The 21,359-nt window shown below is 41.1% G+C and overlaps 1 protein-coding gene across 1 annotated transcript; it reads right to left on the reverse strand.

Annotated features, from left to right (window-relative positions):
- Positions 1-226: 226 nt before the first annotated feature.
- ndufs3 (NADH:ubiquinone oxidoreductase core subunit S3) lies at positions 227-21,322 on the reverse strand. Its single transcript, XM_043705500.2, has 7 exons — positions 21,234-21,322; positions 10,372-10,434; positions 7,967-8,064; positions 7,373-7,522; positions 2,581-2,706; positions 1,359-1,478; positions 227-527 (listed from the first exon to the last, which is right to left on the reverse strand). Exons 1-7 carry the CDS (start codon positions 21,292-21,294, stop codon positions 360-362), a joined length of 786 nt encoding a protein of 261 aa, XP_043561435.1. The 5' UTR covers positions 21,295-21,322; the 3' UTR covers positions 227-359.
- Positions 21,323-21,359: the final 37 nt, after the last annotated feature.

The following is a 21,359-nucleotide window of genomic DNA, read 5'->3' on the forward strand; positions in this document are numbered from 1 at the left end:
TATATAAGAGATAACATTTTACCAAAGTTCAATCTTAAGACAATAATCATGACTGATTCAGCTTGTGTACATGAATGTGTACATGCATAAGTAATCGTAACCTGTACTGGAGTCTCTTAACTTCTCAAGTTGAAAGGCGGTACCATCTCGCTGTCATTCAAATGTCCAAGTTAAATCTGTTCTTTCTTTGCACAGAGGCAGCTATTACAATTAAGATTACGCCAAATTATAACCTTATACAAGTAGTTTATTTACATATGTTTCACACAAATTATTAGGTTGTACAGAAAACAGTCACTTTAGGCCCACATTAAAATTGACATTAGACAGGTTTTCCCTAAATATTCAGCAGTTCCTATTCATTTTGTCTCAGGACTTTTCTCTCCAGCTTCAAGTTTGGGTAGTTCAGCTGGTTCGCGGTGGGCTGGGAAAGCTTCCCATGGACTGTTGAGGTCAAATTTGCGGAATTCCTGGGTAAGTTCAATAGGCTCAGCTACAACACGTTTTACCTCATCATCATAACGTACCTAGAAAGAAGGGGAACAGTTAGCCAAAGACAAAGAACACAAGAACTGCCAAAGCAGTATATGATATTGGTTAAACCACAGCTGAAGTATTATGTAGATTCCTGATAACAACACGATATGGAGGAGGTGCAAAGGAGATTCATCAAAACGCTGCCCAGGTTGAAGCATTTCAGAGCTATGAATAGAGACTAGATAGAATAGGGATGGTATCCCTGGAGAAGAGAAGACCAAAAGGGGACCCGATGAAGGTCTACAGGAGTATGAGTGGCATAGTTAGAACAAATCTTTCTCCTTACAGGGTCAATTACCAGTGAGCAAACATTTAAGCTAAGGAGCAGAAGCTTTAGCAGAGACTTAAGGAGAGTTCTTTTCACCCAGAAGGTGATGGTATCTGGAACTCACTGTCAGTAGAGGCTGGAAGCATCACAACATTTTCGTAGTATGCAGATGAACACCTAAAATGCTACAGCATAGAAGATCAAAGACCAAGTGCTGGAAAATGGGATTTGATTGGATAGATGCTTGATGACTGGCCAGACATGGTGGGCTGAAAGGTCTCTTTCCATGCTATATGACCAAATGACAATGACATGGTCATGGGTATAATATTTAAAGTGGGCAGAATATTGAAACCCGGGCCTTTTTTTTGCAATTATTTTAAATGTGTCAATTTAGTTAAAAGAGATTTTCATTCCAACATACAAAGTTGACTCAAGTGGCTTTTAGGAGGGGTAGGGTGCTGCCAAGGTGTTTTCTGAGTAGGAGCACAGAACGAGGAGGAAAAAGAAAAAGCTTCATAGATGTACTGCTTTAAAAGATATTATTTTATACCTCTACATAGCCAGAAAGTGGGAAGTCTTTGCGAAAAGGATGACCTTCAAATCCATAATCTGTGAGGATTCGTCTGAGATCCGGATGGTCAGCAAAAAATACACCAAACAAATCCCAAATCTGGAACAAACAGACAGGGTAACATCCTCGCTTCCTGAAGGACTTAACATTTTAAAATTTGATATTTCTAAGATTTACGTATAGTGCAAAATGTTACCTGTATTTTGTCTAAGACATTATAAAAGTGTGTTAAATTTGAAACAAATTCTTAAAAATACAATTGAGCCAAGACAGAAATGTTAGACAACTTATAACATATTCAGTTACATTTTAACACCCTACTTTTCGTGTGATTAGAGGCCATAAGCACAGCATAATAGTTTTAAATCACATTAGTTGCTCACCACATAATTAACTTTGGGAATTATAATACTGTAAACAATGATCAGTTCGAGATAAGCCCTTTATTCCTGATGAAGGGCTTATGCCCGAAACATCGACTCTCCTGCTCCTCAGATGCTGCCTGACCCACACTTTTCCACAACAATTGGTGTTTGGCTATTCCATGAAAGTCCCATGTTCTTGATTTCAGCAAAGAAAAGATCATAAAGCATGAATGGAGAAAAGGTGATCTGGCTGATCAAACCTACTCCTTCCCCAAACAATATACATCGACTCAATCTTGAACTTCACCACAGTTATTCACAAACCAATCTAAATAACAGAACATTTAGCCATCTACACAATTCAACAGTGGCCTGATAGAATCTATCGACTATTATTTGCCCACCCCCACAACAGTCATCCTAGTTGCTACATCCTATTTCTGATGCTCAACGAACTGTAAGTCAACATTCTGATTAGAACTCTACCAGAATTCCACGTGTAACATAGCACATAACTTCGTCTTTCAAATGTTTCCTGTCTCAACAGTTCTTTGCAGCTTTTACTTCTACCTCAAATTCTGCTCACAACCAGACAATGCCTACTCTTAAAAATGTGTTAATTTACAGAAGATAAATGTCTTCTGCTAAGAATTTGTAAGTTGGTGTAATTTCTCACCCCATCTATTTTACTACCTGCACACTTGGCCTACAATGTTAAATAGTCTCTTACCCGTGATTCAATTATTTTTGGTTCTCTGACTCAATCTTGTTTTGCTTAGAAATTGGCTGGTAATAAATGTCTTCTCATAACATTTCATCCAATTTATTCAACTCACCTCTCTCTCATACCAGTTTGCAACCTGGAACACAGGTACCAGGGAATCCAGTGGTGTCAACTCATCAGTGTAAGTCTTCACACGGATACGAGAGTTAAATTGCAGCGAAAGCAGGTTATATACAATCTGTTGGAAAGTGAAAACAGAAGAGATCTTAAAATTAAATCTCAATATCTGCATGGGGTAATCCAAACCCCAATCAAATTGAAGTTCTTCCACAATTTATCCAATTCCCAATACTATGTTTTAAGTCAATACCTACTTTATAGCAAGGAGAAAGTGAGGGTTGCAGATGCTAGAGATCAGAGCTGAAAATGTGTTGCTGGAAAAGCGCAGCAGGTCAGGCAGCATCCAAGGAACAGGAGAATCGACGTTTCGGGCATAAGGGCTTATGCCCGAAACGTCGATTCTCCTGTTCCTTGGATGCTGCCTGACCTGCTGCGCTTTTCCAGCAACACATTTTCAGCCAATTTATAGCAAACCCATCGTAACAAAGGGGATCTGACAAGCATTTTGGCATTTCTGCTATTATTTTTAGGTTATTTTTAAATGACTAATCTTATACTTTTTTTAAAAAAGAGGTTTCTGAGACCAGTTATTATGAGAAAGGACTGGTTCACAGTTCAGTCTGACACTACTATAATGTGATAGAGTCACAATAAAATTTCAGCTTAGACAGTGATGTGGTCTAACTCAAGCTATATACTTCTCAATATTCAGAATGAGAAACACTCAAAGACTTCTCATTTATAGGTTTTAGACTTCAATCGTCTCTACCTTGTCTCTTATTTTGTTTTCTCAAGACTAGATTTTTTCGCTGTACAAACCTGATTGGGAAGATTTTGTTCATCTTGAGTTGATAGAATTAACCTTTTCTTCTCTCCAATCATCTTCAGTCTATCGTTGAACATACTTTTCTTAACCAACATGATATAATTTGCACAAGCTTCACAGTCCATAACACTTTTTACATCAATTTTTATTCAACTCCCTTATCTCAAGTTTTGGGTCTTATCTCTTGAATGGATGCCAATTTTCCAATTTGTGCTTTTGCATGTACATTAAATTCTGTGTCTGTAAGGTCTCAGTAACAGGAGTAGGTCACTTAGAATATCAAGCCTGCTCTGCCATTTAGCAAGAAGATAGCTGCTTAAACATAGAACATAACAGCGTAGTACAGACCCTTCAACTCTCAATGTTGCGCCAACCTGAGAAACCAGCCGGAAGCCCATCTAACCTACACTGTTCATTTTCATCCATATGTCTATCCAATAAATATGTCTAAACAATTCATGTCTTTTACCCTCACTGTTCTCATAACCCTTTACACCATTGATAATCAAAGATTCAACAATCTCGACTTTAACTGTACTCAAATATTGATCTTCCAGAAAAAATTGGGGTAAACAAAAATTCTGAACAGTCCTAAATAGTATCTACCTTATTTTTAAAATTGTACCCCCAGTTCCCAATTGCCCAACCAGGTGGAACATTTTATCTGCATCTACCCTCTTTTTCTCTTCAATTAGATCATCTCTCATTCTTCCGAATTTGAGACAAGGCCCATTTTGTTCAATCTCTCATCAACCAGTCTCACAATCCCAGAAACAAGTCTGGTGAATCTTCACTTCACTCCCTCTATGGCAAGAGCATCTTTTCTGAGATAAGGAGATCAAAACTGGACACAGTTCTTCAAGTGCAGTCTAACCAAGCTGCTAAACAATTGAATCACAACTTCAATACTCCTGTATTCAAATCCTCATATAATGAGGTCTACTGTTTCATTGCCCAATCACCTGCATTTTAGCCTTCAGTGACTTAATGCCAAGAACAACCTAGTCCCTTTGCACAACTACACTTTCCACTTTGCAATCTCACCATTTAAGAAATATTCTGCACATGTTTCTCCAACCAAAATGGATACCCTCATACTTTTCCACATTATTTTCCATTTGTCTCACTCTTAATCAATCACTAAATTCTCATTTAAACAAACCGCTCAAAGAACTGTGAATGTGGAAATCAAAAACTAAATCAGAAATTGCTGAAAAAACCTAAGGTAGTATCTGTGGAGAGAAAGCAGAGTTAAAGTTTCAGATTCAGTGACCCTTCTGACCCACAGAATAGTCACTGCACCCAAAACATTAACTCTGCTTTCTCTCCACAAATCCTTCTCAAAATGGTTTACATCTTCCTCACTTCTGCTTAGCTTTCTATCATCTGCAAACCTGAAAATATTACATTTGGTTCCCACATTAAAATCATTACAACTGGGGCCTCAAGTATTCATTCTTGCACACTCCACTAGTCACACTCCACCTATGTGAGAATAACCTATTACTGATCTGCTTTGTATTTGTTAGTCAATCCTTAATCCATGCTTCTACTTTATCTCCAATCCCAACAGGTTTAATTTTATTAACCAATCTCCTGTGGGGAACCTTATCAAAATCCAAAATTACTACATCATCAACTCCCCTTCATCAATTTTGTTAGTTACATCCTCAAAAACTAGACTATCAGGTTCCAGGGACTTTTAACTTTCCACCCCACTAATTTCTCCAGAACTATCTTCTTACTAATTCTAATTTTCTACAGATCCTCATACTCCTTAGTCACTAGGATCTCTGACTCTAGGAGATTTCTTGTACCTTCTTCAGTGAAAATAGACACAAAGTACTAATTTAGTTTCTCTGCCATTTCTTTATTCCCCATTAAAATTCTCCTGACTTTGATTTTAATGGACCCACATTGTCTTAATCAAATGTCTCTTTTTTATAAACTGTAGAAGTTTGTGTAGCTGATTTGTTATGTGGTTTGCTAGATTGTATTCCTATTTGATTCTTCCTTTGCCGATCAGACTTCTTGGTCCTTCTTTGCTGCATTGAAAAGACTTCTCAATCCTCAGATTTATTACTATCTGGCCATTTATAAGCCTTATCTTTTAATCTTATATAATCTTTAACTTTGTCAGCCACTGGTCACTGACCTATTTTGAATCTTGAGCATAGAAAAGACATTAAGGGATATCTAGGATTGGAGGAGAAAGTGAGGACTGCAGATGCTGGAGATCAGAGCTGAAAATGTGTTGCTGGAAAAGCGCAGCAGGTCAGACAGCATCCAAGGAACAGGCGAATCGACGTTTCCTGAAGAAGGGCTTATGCCCGAAACGTCGATTCTCCTGTTCCTTGGATGCTGCCTGACCTGCTGCGCTTTTCCAGCAACACATTTTCATATCTAGGATTGGATAAAGTGAAAAAGGGAAGCTCATGGTAGATACCAAGAGCACAAATCTGCAGACTCTCACCAGAAGTACAGAATGTGCAAGGGGAAATTTAAAAAGGGAATTAGGAGAACAAATGGAAGCATGAAAGAATAGTGGCAGGTAAAACAAAGGACAGTCCTAAATTATTTTACAGGTACATTATGGGTAAAAGAAGAACTAGGGAAAGAATAGAGTCCATTAAGGACTACAGTGCTAATGTGCATGGAGCTGGAGGATCTAGATAGTAAACTAAATCAATACTGAGTCAGTGTTCACAAGTGAGTAGGACGACGTGGGTACAGAATACAGGTTTATAAAAAAAGTCTGTGATATATTTATAGTAATCAGCCAAAGACAGTGAAATTCTCAGAGTTGTGTCAGATTTAAAATTGGATAAATCTCTAAGGCTGGGTGAGACAAATCCCAGGCTGTTGAGTGAGGCACATCAATAGCAGGAACACTGTGCCTCCGGACACAGGAAAGATGCCAAAGGACTGGAAGACAGCTAATGTGGTACTAGCTTAATCAAGAAGGGAGCAAGAGATGGAATATGATTGAGGGACATAGACAGGGTAGACAGAAAGGTGGTTTCCACTTGGTGGAAGGATCAATGACAAGGATGCAAAGATTTGATGTAAAGAGCAGCAGATTTAAAGGGGATAAGAGGAAATTGTTTTTGAGAAGGTGGTGGGTATCTGGAACTCACCACCAGTAAGGGTGGTAGAAGCAGGAACCCTCAATATTTAAAAAATATTTAGATGCACACTTATGATGCCAAGGCATCCAAGGTTATTGGCCAAGGAGGACTTGATAGGGCAAATGGCTTTTTTCTGTGTTATAATAGTATAAAATCTCTATGACTCTATATTTTAACAATTCATCTTCCAGCTGGTAACCTTATTGTTTCTGCTGGAATTCAAAATATGAGATTCTGTGTGGAGCAATCATCCCACCAAGTAATATGAGTATTAATCCTCTTTTGACAGATAGGAGTGAAAGAGCTTAAAACATAGACGGAGTGCTGGACCTACAGTAATGTCATTGACTCCTAACTGCCCTCTAGACAACTCGCGATGGGCATTAATTACTTGTCTGGCTAGTGACACCCACATCTAGAGATTGAACAAAAAAAAGCACAGCAGGTCCGTCACCATCTGTATAGGGGAAAGAGAATTCTGACGGAGGATCACTTGACTCGCAATGTCAATTGTTTTCTTTCTACAGATGCTGCCAGACCTGCTGTGCTTCTCAAAAACTCTTTTTGCTTCTGAGTTACAGCATCAGTAGTTTTTCTATTTATTTCAGAACTTAAGATTAGGATGCTTGACATGTTTGTCATCAGAATCTTTCAATATATACATTATTGTTGAGTAAAGTTGTTCTCCAAAACAATAAAGAAAGCTTCCTTGTAACATCTTACATTTAATATTTGCAAACAAGCAAAATTATAAAGCTACAATAAATGTACTATTTCATAGCACAATTGTAGTCACTTGTTTCACCCTCCCCAACCACTCCTTCAATTACCTCAAATCTAAATTGACGAGAAGGGATATCAACTGCAGTTTCATCTACAAGAGATTTAAACTGAGCATTGGTATGATCTCGGAGGAACGTCATCACTGGTATTAAGCCATCTGGATGGATAAAAACCTCCAACTCGTTGAAACATGTCACCTATTTAAGAAAGACAAAGCAAACAGATATCACATTCACATACAGGCTTCATAAAATCATAACAGCATAACTTAAAACAGTATATAATAACGAACAAATGAAACAAATTAATGGCAAAAAATTATTTTCCCTTTCAGTTTATCACCATTACTTTGGCCATTGGATGTATTTAGGGGTTAAATAAGACAAATTGAAGGAATTAGGAAAGGATTTTTTTTTTAAACAGCTCTCCACATCTAACACTTGCACAATAATGACAGTGAGACATCTTCAAAACATTGCTTGGATGAAAAACCCTGCTTGTTATTTTAAATGACGATTGCCTCCTATCAATCCAATCACTTCTGTGGTGGGATAGTACTAAATGCCAATATCAGATATTTGATTGGATTTATTAAACTCAACAACGCGATTTATGTTTCGGTATCATTCTGACACACTTACCTGCACCTGTTGGACATATTTGGGAAGAATTTCAGCAACATATTCACCAAATGCAGAGAGCTGGCTGTGCTGTAGTTCATTCTTTGGTCGGACGGTAGCTGCGAGGCAAAGTGTAGCACTGCTACATTAAATTTCACTGATGCATTCCCTATGATATTGTCTACCAATAAGAAAGCTCACATTTCTTGGTTCATTTGGAAGGATATAATAATATAAACAGATTGTAAAGTTTTATAAGTGACCTAAGTAGCAATAAATAACAGCTGCTCAAACAAGTCATATGCAGAGTATTCTGTTGCGAGTGTCCCACCTCCTGATCCCCAAAGCTATTCCATTAACAATTAGACATAGGTAAGGAGATTGAAGGAATATTCTCCACATCAAAACAGTTGCAGCACTAACACTATTCAAATGTTACCAGACCACCTGGATCAAAACACTTCTCTTGTTTGGCACCCTCTGCAGTCAAACATCCACTTTCTCCATCACAGTAGCCAACCTACAGTATGTTCTATCTAAGGATACAAAGCACAAATTAAATAAGTATTAAATCTGCAGGACAAATCAAATTTATGATCCACATCGAAGAACAAGGGAACACCATCACTGTTAGGTTCTGCTCCATGGCACACAGCACCCTGACCTGGACACACAACTTAATCTTTATTGTCACTGAGTCAAAATATTGGAACTCTGTCTCAGAAAGGATAGCATGGATACCTAGAACATTGACTGCAGAGTTCAAGGTGGTATTGTCTCAAAGGCAACTAAGGAAATAAACGTAGCCTTGCCAGCAATGCACTCATGCTAAACAATGATGGAAGAAATACCCCAAGTTAAGCATTCAAATGTCAAAAAGTTATGATCAAATCTGTACTAAAAACTATCAGTTCAAAAAGTGTGACTTCTCTGACCCTGAACACTTGGTTATATGGTGTTTTTCTGAGCCCTTGGTAGTTGTTCTTCATGATGATTTATATTTTACTGTAAGGTGTGCGCACAGTGGAAGTTAATTATTCCTCCTAAGCATAAGCCTGAGCAAAATTAACAAAGGCCCACAGCTCACTCAAAGTCCTAGCTCCCACCTCTACCTCCACCTTCTTATTTGGGTCCAAAACAATCCAGAGCACTACTTTCGCATTGACTTGCTTGTCAGAGTTGCCAGAACAGTTGTGACAATGCTGCTCCTTTAACAAGGTTATGTTGTCCTTGGTTTTTGTTTCAGAGAGGTCACAAAGACACAGACTTTAAAAACTCTGTGTTTGGATGGGCTTTAGAGCCAATTTGATTAAAGGTAACAGATTCTGCCGCAGGCAAAAGGCTTTCAAGTTTTTTTTTAAAAAGCATTTGCACAATAAAAAGGAAGTGACCAGTTCTCCCAGCTCAGCTTTTCTCTGGTTTGATTTGGTTTGGTTTTGGCAGTCTAATGTTTCTCTGAAAGCAATCAAGCAGTTGAAAAAGCTGCTGGACCTAAAGAAGCAGGTCCAGGCTAATCCTCCTCTCTCTCTCACAACTCTCCTGTAAGACCCTATGTTTGATTTTACCTTTTGTGCCAAAGGGTGTTTATGGGGATTGTTGCAAGTATGTGGAACAACATGATCCAAGTTGGGATAATTCATTGGGTTTTCCGATAGGTTAAGATATTCTGTATTCTACTCTCTTTTGTTTGTGTTTCATTCAGTAATCTTGTAAATAAATTCTGTTTTATTTAAAACTATGCAGTGTGACCAGCAGCATCTCTTCTGGAATATCCACTTTGCACCTGCTTAAAACAACTAACAAAGTTAGGGTCTGGACTACTTTCTTGAAATGTTTTGAGGGAGTCTGGCCTGGTCCATAACAAATTGACAAGAATTAGACATCAGTAATCTTTGGGCCCCACTCCAAGCATTTAATCAGGACTTGTTCCCATATGCTTCAACTGTCTCTCTTTGCGAGGTATCCATAAGGGAGTGAATCTATCTGTCCATAGGTGGAAGATGGCTTCACAAGTGTCAGGTGTGACCATGTTCGCAGGCTTTCATACTGTATGTCTTGGGCCAAATTCATTCCAGGTTTCTCTGATGTTTTAGCCTGGGACCAGGAGGGACCCAGTTTCCATATAACGCTATGAGGAGGCACAGCCGAGAACAAGCTGAAGGACAGACTGTTTACGGACACAGGAAAAGCTTACATATTTGGCCCTTGTTTTGATTTTTACACCAGTGGTGTAGCCTGAAAATGAGAAGCAAGGTAACTCTCTTCCACACAGTGGACACACTACTTGCAGTTTTGGTCTCTTTCAAATACAGAAGAGTAATATTTATATTCACTTTAAAATTGCATACATAGTAGGAAACTCACGTCATAAATAGGGTCATTATGCAATTCACATACAACTGAAATGTAGCTTGGCCTTTACTTACGCCGAGACTCAGAAATGGATCCCTCAAACCTGACCTGAGAGGCCACAGCACCACCACCAGGACCTATAATGAAAGCACAATGACAAGAATTTTACACCACAAATGTACAATAAAACAAAAGAGTTTCAAGATAACGAGCCATTATCTCCATAGCCCTAAATACAATAGCTACGTATATTAAAGATTAAAAAGTTAATGGAATCTGAATTGCATAATGAAAACCTACAGAAATAACAGCAACATTTTGAGGAAGCAACCTTTGCAAGTGAAATAATAAAAAGAATAACATTTCAATAAGATAGTTAGCATTGGCACAGAGTCATGAAATTATATGTTGAAGCTACATTATAAAAATATTGTGTCCACTTGAGGCTGAGGGGAGTGCTGCATCAGAGGTTTTCCTGACAGACATTAAAGCAAGGCCTTGTTTGCCTGCATACTTCGATGTTCAAAAATTCCACAGCATTGTATCAGGAACAGAGTTGCCCCAGTATCTATAGAATCAAAGAATGATGACATGAACAGTAGGAGTTTCAAGACTGCTTTTTTGAATTAGATCCCCTACAGTGTGGAAACAGGCCATTCGGCCCAACAAGCCCACACTGACCCTCTGTAGAGCAACCCACCCAGACCCATTCACCCTGAATGATGCCCCTAACACGACGGGCAATTTAGCATGGCCAATTCACCTGACCTGCACATCTTTGGACTTTGGGAGGAAACCGGAGCACCTGGAAGAAACCCACGTAGACACAAGGAGAATGTGCAAACTCCACACAGACAGTTGCCCGATGCAGGGATTGAACTCGGGTCCCTGATGCTGTGAGGTAGCAGTGCTAATCACTGAGCCACCATGCCACATTATAAAATGTGCACTGTAATATAATGTAATCAGAACATTCTGAAAGGCTGATGAAATCTTAACACTTAATAGCCCATGTATTCAGGTTGTCTTTTATTTGGGGGGGGGGGGGGGGGGGGGGGGGGGGTCTCAAACAGAAACCTACTGAAATATCAAGTTACATTCTGAACTTCTTTACATGGTATCCCATGGAAAAAGGATAGCTGCTTTATACAACCACCTGATGAAGGAGCAGTGCTCCGAAAGCTAGTGCTTCCAAATAAACCTGCTGATCTATAATGTGGTCTTGTGTGATTTTTAACTTTGCTTTATAACAAGCAGTGAAACAACAGACCTTCTTCTGTTCACAATCAAGCAGGATGCTAGCATGAGATTATTTTCTGTTTAGGAAACAAGGAACAGAATAGACAGGACTCTTGGATGTTGAAAACACAAGGAGTAATTGAGGTGAATCCAGAACATAGCAACCTAATGTGTTAGGGGAAAAGTGAGGAGATCCAGGTGATAGTTTGGACCAGTGACCAAAATGCCAAATTTCTGCCAGATGTGTGGTGCACATCAAAAGGGCTCATAAAATATATTGCAATTACATTAGTTCATGTGAAAGTGTAATTTTAGTTTAGATTGATGTATTAGCTAACTACTAAGTAACGTTTGATTTAGATTAGATTAGATTAGACTCCCCAGTGTGGAAACAGGCCCTTCGGCCTAACCAGTCCACACAGACCCACCGAAGAGTAACCCACCCAGACCCATTTCCCTTTGACTAATGCAACTAACACTATGAGCAATTTTGCATAGCCAATTCAACTGACCTACACATCTTTGGATTATGGGAGGAAACCCACGCAGACACGGGGAGAATGTGCAAACTCCACACAGACAGTTGCCCGAGGCTGGAATCGAACCTAGGTCCCTGGTGCTGTGAGGCAGCAATGCTGACCACTGAGCCACCATGCTGCCCCTATGTTGAGTTTTGTTTGCTACTGTAAAAGTCTCAAGATCTAAACCAAGTCCTAGAGATTTACAGCACGGAAACATACCCTTTGAAGCCTCTACCACTTCCTCTGGCAGCTCATTCCATACATTCACCATCCTGTGTGAAAACGTTGTCCCTTTGGTCCCTTTTATATCTTTCCCCGTCACCCTAAATCTATGCCCTCGTGTTCTGGACTCCCCAAACCCAGGGAAAAGTTCTTGTCTATTTACCCTATCCATGCCCTTCATGACTTTATAAACATCAAAATCATTTATATAAATAATGAAAAGCAATGGACCCAGCACAGATTCTTGTGGCACACCACTGGTACATGCATCCAGTCTGAAAAGCAACCCTCCACGACCCTTTGACCTTCAAGCCAGTTCTGTATCCAAATGGCTAGTTCTCCCTGTATTCCATTTCGTTCTAACCTTGCAAACCAGTGTCCCATGAGGAACTTTGTCAAATGCCTTACTGAAGTCCACACAGATCACGTCTACCACTCTGCCCTCATCAATTCTCTTTGTTACTTCAAAAAATTCAGTCAGGTTCGTGAGACATGATTCCCCATGCACAAAGCCATGCTGACAACCTTTCCTGAAGAAGGGCTTATGCCTGAAACGTCGATTCTCCTGCTCCTTGGATGCTGCCTGACCTGCTGCGCTTTTCCAGCAACACATTTTTAAGCTCTGATCTCCAGCATCTGCAGTCCTCACTTTCTCCTCCTTTACAAATACATGTAAATCCTGTGCCTCAGGAATCCCTCTGACAACTTGCCCACTACCAATGGCAGGCTCACCAGTCTATAGTTCCCTGGCTTGTCCTTACCACCTTAAATAGTGGTACCATGTTAGCTAACCTCCAGTCTTCTGGCACCTCACCTGTGACTATCAATGATACAAATATCTCAGCAAGGGGTCCAGCAATCACTTCCTTAACTTCCCATAGAGTTCTAGGCTATACCTGATCAGGTCCTGGGGATTTATCCACTTTTATGCGATTCAAGACATCCAGCACCACCTCCTCTGTAATATGGACAATTTTCGAGATGTCATCACCTATTTCCCCACATTCTATATCTTCCATGTCCTTCTCCACAGTAAACACTGATGCAAAATACTTGTTTAGTATCTCCTCTATCTCCTGCAGCTCCACACATAGGCTGCCTGGCTGATCTTTGAGGGGCCCAATTCTCTCCAGAGTTACTCTTTTTTCCTTAATGTACTTATAAAATCCCTTTGGATTCTCCTTAACCCTATTTGCCAAAGCTCTCTCATGTCCCCTTTATGCCCTCTTTATTTCCCTCTTAAGTATACTCCTACTGCCTTTATACTCGAAGGATTCATTCAATCTCTCCTGTCTATACCTGACATATGCTTTGTCATTTAGACATTTGCATTTGTTGCCTGGAAATTAATTTATTTTAAAGGAGTTAGTAGTCTATTTGGGGGCCATATAGATAGGTGACAACATATGGCATAGGCGACATTCAGCCACTGGTGTCTGTGCAAGACCTCTACAACCAGACCCAAAGCTCCAATCTATCCTTGTAGTCCTTCATTTTATTTTCTCTTCAGATACTTATCCAATGCTCTTTTGATAGCCATGATTGGCCAGCCTCCACTACACACACAGGCTGTCCATTACAGAACTTAATCAGTCACCAAGTAGAAATGTTTTCCTTCATGTCTACATGTCACTTTAAATTGGTGTCTTCTCCTTCTCAATTCTAGCATTAAGGGAACATTTTCTCGATCTATTCTGTCTAGACCTGGCATAACTATATCAAATATATTAAACCTTGACTCAATCTTCTGTAAAGAGAATATGCCCTGTTTCTCCAGCCTTTATAATTGAAATTTCTTACCCCTGAATCAATTGAGTAAATTTTCTGCATCTTCAAAGTTTGTCTTTCCTAAATGAACATTTCCAGCACTTTTGATTTTTATTTAAGATTTCCAATCTCTGCATTAATTTGCTTTTATTAACTTGGTATTCATGCCAGCATTTTCCTTTTACTCTGTGGGCTACAATGTTTCTGGCAGGTCTAATATATGGTTCGCTATCAAATCTCTTTTAGAACTCAGACTGATATTTCCATTTCCCTCAGAAACTGTTAGCTCATCAAGAAACAATTAATTCACAGTTACCCTAGGGAAAAAAATGAGAATAGAATAGAATAACATGAAAGGGATCTTGATCAAATGGGTCAATGGCTGAAAAATGGCAGATGGAGTTAAATCTAAATAAATGTGAGGTGTTGCATTTTGGTACAACACACAAGGGTAGGGCTTATACAATTAATGATAGGGCCTTGGGTAGCATTATAGAACAGAGGGACATAGGGTACAGGGACAGAATTCTTTGAAGTTTGAGTCACATGTCGACAGGCTGGTTAAAAAGGCATTTGGCACATGTGCCTTTGTTGCTCAGTCCTTTTTGAGTATAAGAGTTGAGGATCTCTTATACTCTGGTTCTACAGGATATTGGTGAGGCCTCTTCTGCAATACTGTGTTCAATATTGGTCACCCAGTTACAGCAAGGATATTATAAAGCTGGAGAGGGTTCAGAAAAGATTTACCAGGATGTTGCTGGGTATGGAAGGTTTGAGCTACAAAGAAAGGTTGGATAGGCTGGGACTTTTTTTCACTGAAACGTAGGAGTTTTGAGGTAATCTTAGAAATTTATAAAATAATGAGAGGTATAGGTAGAGTTAATGGTAATTGTCTTTAATGGTAATAGTCTAGAATCAGGGATTTCAAGACTAGGGGCACATTTTTATGTTGAGAAGAGGGGTTTAAAAAAGACATGAGCGACAATTTTTTAACACAGAGTCGTTCGTGTGTGGAATGAACTTTCTTGAGAAAGTGGTAGATGTGGGTTCACCTACAATGTTTAAAAGACATTTGGATAGATACATGAATGGGGAGAGTTTGGAGGGATATGAGCCAGGAGCAGGCAGGTGGGATTACGTTCGGCATGGATTGGTTGAAATGAAGGGTTTGTTTCCGTGCTGCATGACTATGAAAAGGACTTAAATAGTTAGGGTGCAAGACTTGAGAATTCACCTGGAAACAAAAAGGGTATTAATATGCTTATAGTGGAGGGTAAGATTAGAATACTTGATAATATTTTGTATCAGTGTGTACTGAGAAAGAGGATGCTGACAAAATATAGGTAGAAGCACAGTGTGAAAATTGAAACGGAGGTGATAACGTAAAGGTTACCTGTACTTCGGTCATGTAAGTCACTTGGTTCTTGTGGTTTGCATCCAAAAGTTTAAAGGAAATGGGTAAATAGCCAATGGGCTTGCCACAATCTTTCACTCTTCTCTAGATTAAGGGGTGGAGATGCCAGAAGACTGAAGAGGGCAAATGTGACAAGAAAGAGTGAAAGGACATTCCTAATTGATACAACGGGCCAAGACATTAGTCTAGGATAAAGTTTTTAAAATCAAAAAAATTAGCAATCTTTGAACAGGCATGACTTAATTAAGGAGAGGCATTACAGGTTATAGTAGTGCTCGTCTAATCTATTTGAATTATTTGATGATGCAAAGCAGAAGCTCAAAGAGAATATGGTGCTGTTTATATGGATTTCAAGAATATGTTTGACAAACTAACACAAAGACTGGTTAACAAAAATCAGGCTCAGGCATACGAAGGTCAGTGTCAGCTTAGATTAAAAGAAATAAAATTACTTAACAGAAAACAGTGAGTCATAGTAAACAGTTATGTTTCAGACTGGAGGGTGAATAATAGTATTGCCTAAAGTTCTTTATTAAGGATTTTTATATATTTATTAATTTTCCCAATGATGTATTCAGAAGAGAGGCAACAAAGATAGGCTCGCAGAATGGACAAAGCCTATAATTAGGACAAAATGAGGACTGCAGATGCTGGAGAGTCAGAGTTGATAAAGCGTGGCACTGGAAAAAGCAGAGCAGGTCCAGCAGCATCCGAGGAGCAAGAGAATCAATGTTTCGAGCATAGCCTTTCTGCAGGAATTGAATAGAGGTGCCGCCAGTTTTTCAGGATATTTGAGCGGCACAGTGGTTAGCCACTGCTGCCTCACAGTGCCAGAGACAGGGGTTCAATTCCCGCCTCAGGCGACTCTCTGTGTGAAGTTTGCACATTCTCCCAGTGTCTGCGTGGGTTTCCTCCGGGTGCTCCGGTTTCCTCCCACAGTCCAAAAATGTGCAGGTTAGGTGAATTGGTCATGCTAAATTGCCCGTAGTGTTAGGTGATGGGGTAAATGCAGAGGAATGGGTCTGTGTGGGTTGCTCTCCAGAGGGTCAGTGTGGACTTGTTGGCCGAAGGGCCTGTTTCCACACTGTAAGTAATCTAATCTAATCTTTATCAGTGATTTAAGTTGAATCAGGCATTCAAAATCTAAGTTTGATGATTATGTTAGGTGGCACAGTAATTACTGGAGACAGCAGTGAAACATTGCAAAGGGACTTTGATAGTTTGCCCAAACCGTGACAAACAGTTCTATGCGGAAAAAGTGACAGTTCACCCAGAAGAATTACAATGGAGGAATTGCTATTTTCCAAGTGAGTAGTGGCAGAGCATGGAGATTCATGTTCTCATGAATGGAAATTGCAAACTGCTGGAGGGGGTCAAAAACTCATTTCAGAGTATAATGGAATATTAACCTTTACTTAAGGAAATATGGAATGGAAAGGTATGATGATTACATTAATATTACACAACGCTCTTTACAAAGAACATCTTAGAATGGATGTATATTCATTGGAGGAGGTGCAGAATAGATTTCTCAGGATAATACAGAGGTTAAATCGAGGGGACTGGTTGAGTAGTCCAAGCTTTCATTTCCATGAGTACAGAAGATCCACAGATGATTGAAATGAAACATTTAAAATGATCAAGGTTTTAATAAAGGGGAAGGTTCACCCAAAGGTGGAATAATTGGAGCTTAAAGGAGTGTGGAAATCTAAAACTCACTGAAGTAAACATTAAGACAAGGTAAAGTAAAATCACAATAAACAATAGGTATATCAGATATAGAGCAGCAGAGAAATAGCAGAACTATACTTCATATTTTTTGCACAGCAATGAGACGGGTATCATCACAGGCTCCAACGGTCTTAGCAAATCAGATGAAGTTAAACACAGGATTCATTTTACTCAACTTTGTCAGGCAGACAGAGCTGAAGATAACTCTAAAGTCATAAATTGCCATAAACTATAATTACCATCTACTGGATAGTTCTAACATGATAGTAATGCATCATTACATAAAACAGTACAATATTTAGCAACATGACATTCTAAATTACTTCACAATTAAATACTGCAGAAGCATTGTAAAATAGATGAAGACGGTCAGCAATTTCATAACAGTCTCACAACCAGCAAGTTTATTAACTCAAACATTCCACTTTAGCGAAGATGATTGAATGAGAAACAATTCAGCCATTTGAACTTCACTTAACCACATTACACAGACATATTAATACTTTGGCGACTATAGCAGGTCAGAGATTGGAAATTCTACAACAAATAAATCACCTCCCAACTCTCTCAAGCTTGTTCATAATCTACAAGGCACAAGTTAAGAGTATGATGGAATACTTTACTCTCCATTGCCTGGATGAGTGCAGCTCCAACAAGGTCAACACCACCCTATTCTACCATCTTCAACAGTTACACCCTAATTACAGATGCACAGTGGCAGCATTGTAAGATTCACTGCTACACCTCACCAAGTGTCCTTCATCTGCACTTTCCAAACCCAGAAACCTATACTTAGGTAGTGAGGATCGCATGTATTTCTAAAAGTTCCTCTTGCCCTACACCATCCTCACTTGGAATTATATCACCATTCCTTCTCTTTGCTGGATCATAATCTGGAAATTTGCTTCCTAACATCATTGTTTATGTACCCATAACCACATAACTGGAAAAGTCCAAGACAGCTCACAATCACGTTTTCAAGAGCAATTAGGGAATGGGCACAGGTGCTGGTCTAACCAGTGATGCCCCACATTTCATGCACAAATTTTAAGAATTCCTGCAAACATTCGGAACAGCTGAATCATGAAAATAATAAGGTTGCAACAAGAGCCCATCAGTTTAATCATGTCTGGTATACACTTCTATACCACTTTCCTACCTATGCTGCATGCTCGTTACTCTGAAAGATTTAATCACTCCAGGATTCACATCTCTTTGGGAAGATGCAGAAACAATAACTGTTTCCAGGGGCTCCCACTTATTTTAGGTCAGTTTAATCTAACAAATTATTTTGTCCCACATCAATGTTCCCTTTTTATCCTGAAGTTATTACAATCCTACAAATTGAGTCCCTGTTATTTTTTAGGCCTTGAATGGACAAACCCTGATGTTTCTCACTGCAGTGATCCAACAGAGAAAACTCCAGGTTCCTCATCTCCCCACCCCACCTCATACCCACACCTCCCAAAAGAAGCAACCCCATCCCAGCAGCAAAGTCCACAATCCAGCACTACCGACAAGCCTCCCAGCAGTGCCATAAATAGCTGCAGTACCCTCATCACATCCCTTCCCTCAGCTGCAGCATACTTTCCTCACTCGTGCCTAATCCCTCCACCAGCTGCAGCACCTTCCTCTCTCTCTCTCACATCCCACTAGCTGCAGCATTGCTCTCCATTCTCTCCCCCATAGTAACTGTAGCACTCTCCTTTCCCCTGCCTCCCTACCCACTACAGGGGAACCTCGATTATCTGAACGAGATGGGCAGGCGGTATTTCATTCAGATAATCGATTATTCAGTTAATCGATTAAATGCCTTTCCTCTGGAGCTCAGAGTTTTTAAAGTCTGCTCCCACTCAGGATACTGCAGCAGCACATCGCGCAAGCCCCCACCCAACATGTCCCCTGCCCCCAGCACAAAACACGTGAGCCCCCCCTGCCCCCAATGCCATCCAACACCACCCACCGCCCCCGAACCCTGTCCAACATCGCCTCCTGCCCCCCAACACCGTCCAATACCTTTCCAGCCTCCGACATAATCCCGTGCCGGCCTGTCCAACACCGCCCCCGAACCATGTCCAATACAGCCCCCACCCGCCCATCCCCGCTCCCTCTCCAGGGCAGCCGGACTGTACACCAATAACAAGACTGCTGCTGCTGCTGCCGCCGCCGCCTTCGTGGGGTAAGTCTCCAAATAGCGCGCACGCGCACACACACAACGTTTTGACAGGTTCAACTTTTGCCCTGTACAGGACATTGTTGGTCAGATTATCGGGGGGGTTTAGGGTTCACTCCAGGGAAAGTGTGGGGAGAGAGAGAGCAGGAGGTCAGTCATTTGGAGACGGTGCCTGCTTAATCACTATAAACAAAAGGTGCAATCACTGTTGGAAACATGTCTTTGATGTAATGTTTCTACATATCGGGACCTCGAGATCTCTTTTGGATAATCCGATTTTCGGATAATTGGCATTCGGATAATCAAGGTTCCTCTGTAGTTGCAACACCTCCCCTCTCTCTCCACCCCCATCACCTGCACCCTTTTTTTAACCCCAGCAATAGCTGCAACATCCTCTCTCAACCCCACCATCCCCTCTTTCGCCCTCCCTGCGAGCTCAAGCAGCCTCTTAACACTAACACCATTCGTTGCCATGATATGGAGGTGCTGGTGTTGGACTGGGGTGGACAAAGTTAAAAATCGCACACCACCAGGTTATAATCCAATAGACTTACTGATGAAGCAGTACTTCCAAATAAACTTGTAAACTATAACTTGGTGTTGTGATTCTTAACTTTGACCACCAGTTGCAACACCTTCTCCCGTCACCATCTCACTCCCCCAATTAGATGCTGTATTCTCTCTGTTCCTACCAACATCTGCAGCAGACTCTCCTGTTCGACCTTCCTTACTAGTTGTAGCACCCTCTTCCTGTACCACCACCCACACATAGCAGCTTGTCATACGGAAACAGACACTTTGCTCCAATTTGTCCATGTCGACCAGATATCTCAATCTGCACAGTGGCTCAGTGGTCAGCACTGCTGCCCCACAGCCCCAGGGTTCCAGGTTCAATTCAAGCCTTGGGCAACTGTCTGTGTGGAGTTTGCACATTCTCCCTGTGTTTGCATGGGTTTCCTCCCACATTCCAAAAAGATGTGCAGGCCAGGTTAAATTGTCCATCACATTAAGTGCATTAGTCAGAGGGGGATGGGTTACTCTTCGGAGGGTCGGTGTGGACTTGTTGGATCCAAGGGTTGTTTCCACGCTGTAGGGAATCTAATCTAGTCCCACCTGCCAGCACCCAGCCCATATGTCCATCCAGATGCCTTTTAAATGTTGTAATTGTTCCAGCCTCCACCACTTCCTCTGGCAGCTCCCTCTATACACGCACCACCCTCTGAATGAAAACGTTGCCCCTTAGGTCCCTTTTATATCTTTCTCCTCTCAACCTAAACCCACGCCCTCTAGTTCTGGACTCCCCCACCCCAGGGAAAAGACTTTGTCTATTTATCCTATCCATGCCCCTCATGATTTTGTAAACCTCTATAAGGTCACCCCTCAGCCTCCGATGCTCCAGGGAAAACAGCCCCAGCCTGTTCAGCCTCTCCCTGTAGCTCAAATCCTCCAACTGTGGCCTAACCAATGTCCTGTGCAGCCGCAACGTGACCTCCCAACTCCTGTACTCAATACTCTGACCAATAAAGGAAAGCATACCTCGTCTCCTCTTCCCTCCCCGCCCCCACCATCTTGTCTCTACCACTCCCCACCCCCACAACGCAGTCTCTACCACTCCCCACCCCCACAGCCCAGTCTCTACCACCCCCCAGGTCTCTCAGACCGGCTGCCCCGAGTCTGTTCCCCCTGGTCTCTCGGCCCGCTCCCGGTTCTCTCCAGTGACACCCTCCAGGTGCCGGCTCCGCGCCAAGGTCAAACGGCGGGGACACACATTCCCCTCTCTCCCTCTCCCCTCTCTCCCTCACTCTCTCCCGCGGCCGGAGACCCCGCTGTCTCTCCCCTCTCCCCTGGCCCTCAGGCGCCGCCACTCACCCAGATTCCGGAAGGTTCTCTGCAATCCCGCTCGAGCCAGACCCACCAGCCTGGCCGCCATGGTAACGGAACCGGAACCTACCGGCTCCGCACTGTCGGTCCGCCCCCTAATCCCTTCCCTCCTCC

Source organism: Chiloscyllium plagiosum, unplaced genomic scaffold, assembly GCF_037043375.1.
Source record: "Chiloscyllium plagiosum isolate Xiang-an unplaced genomic scaffold, Cpla_swu_hap1 HiC_scaffold_18, whole genome shotgun sequence".
NCBI lineage: Eukaryota > Metazoa > Chordata > Chondrichthyes > Orectolobiformes > Hemiscylliidae > Chiloscyllium > Chiloscyllium plagiosum.

Bases quoted from the DNA above. Each gene is read 5' to 3' on its own strand.
- ndufs3 (XM_043705500.2), bottom strand. From the start codon at position 21,294: ATGGCGGCCAGGCTGGTGGGTCTGGCTCGAGCGGGATTGCAGAGAACC. The intron at 8,065-10,371 runs GTAAGTAAAGGC...TTTGCCTCGCAG, and splicing joins ATCCATTTCTGAGTCTCGGC to CTACCGTCCGACCAAAGAAT. The intron at 528-1,358 runs GTATAAAATAAT...CCTTCTTTCTAG, and splicing joins CACTTTCTGGCTATGTAGAG to GTACGTTATGATGATGAGGT.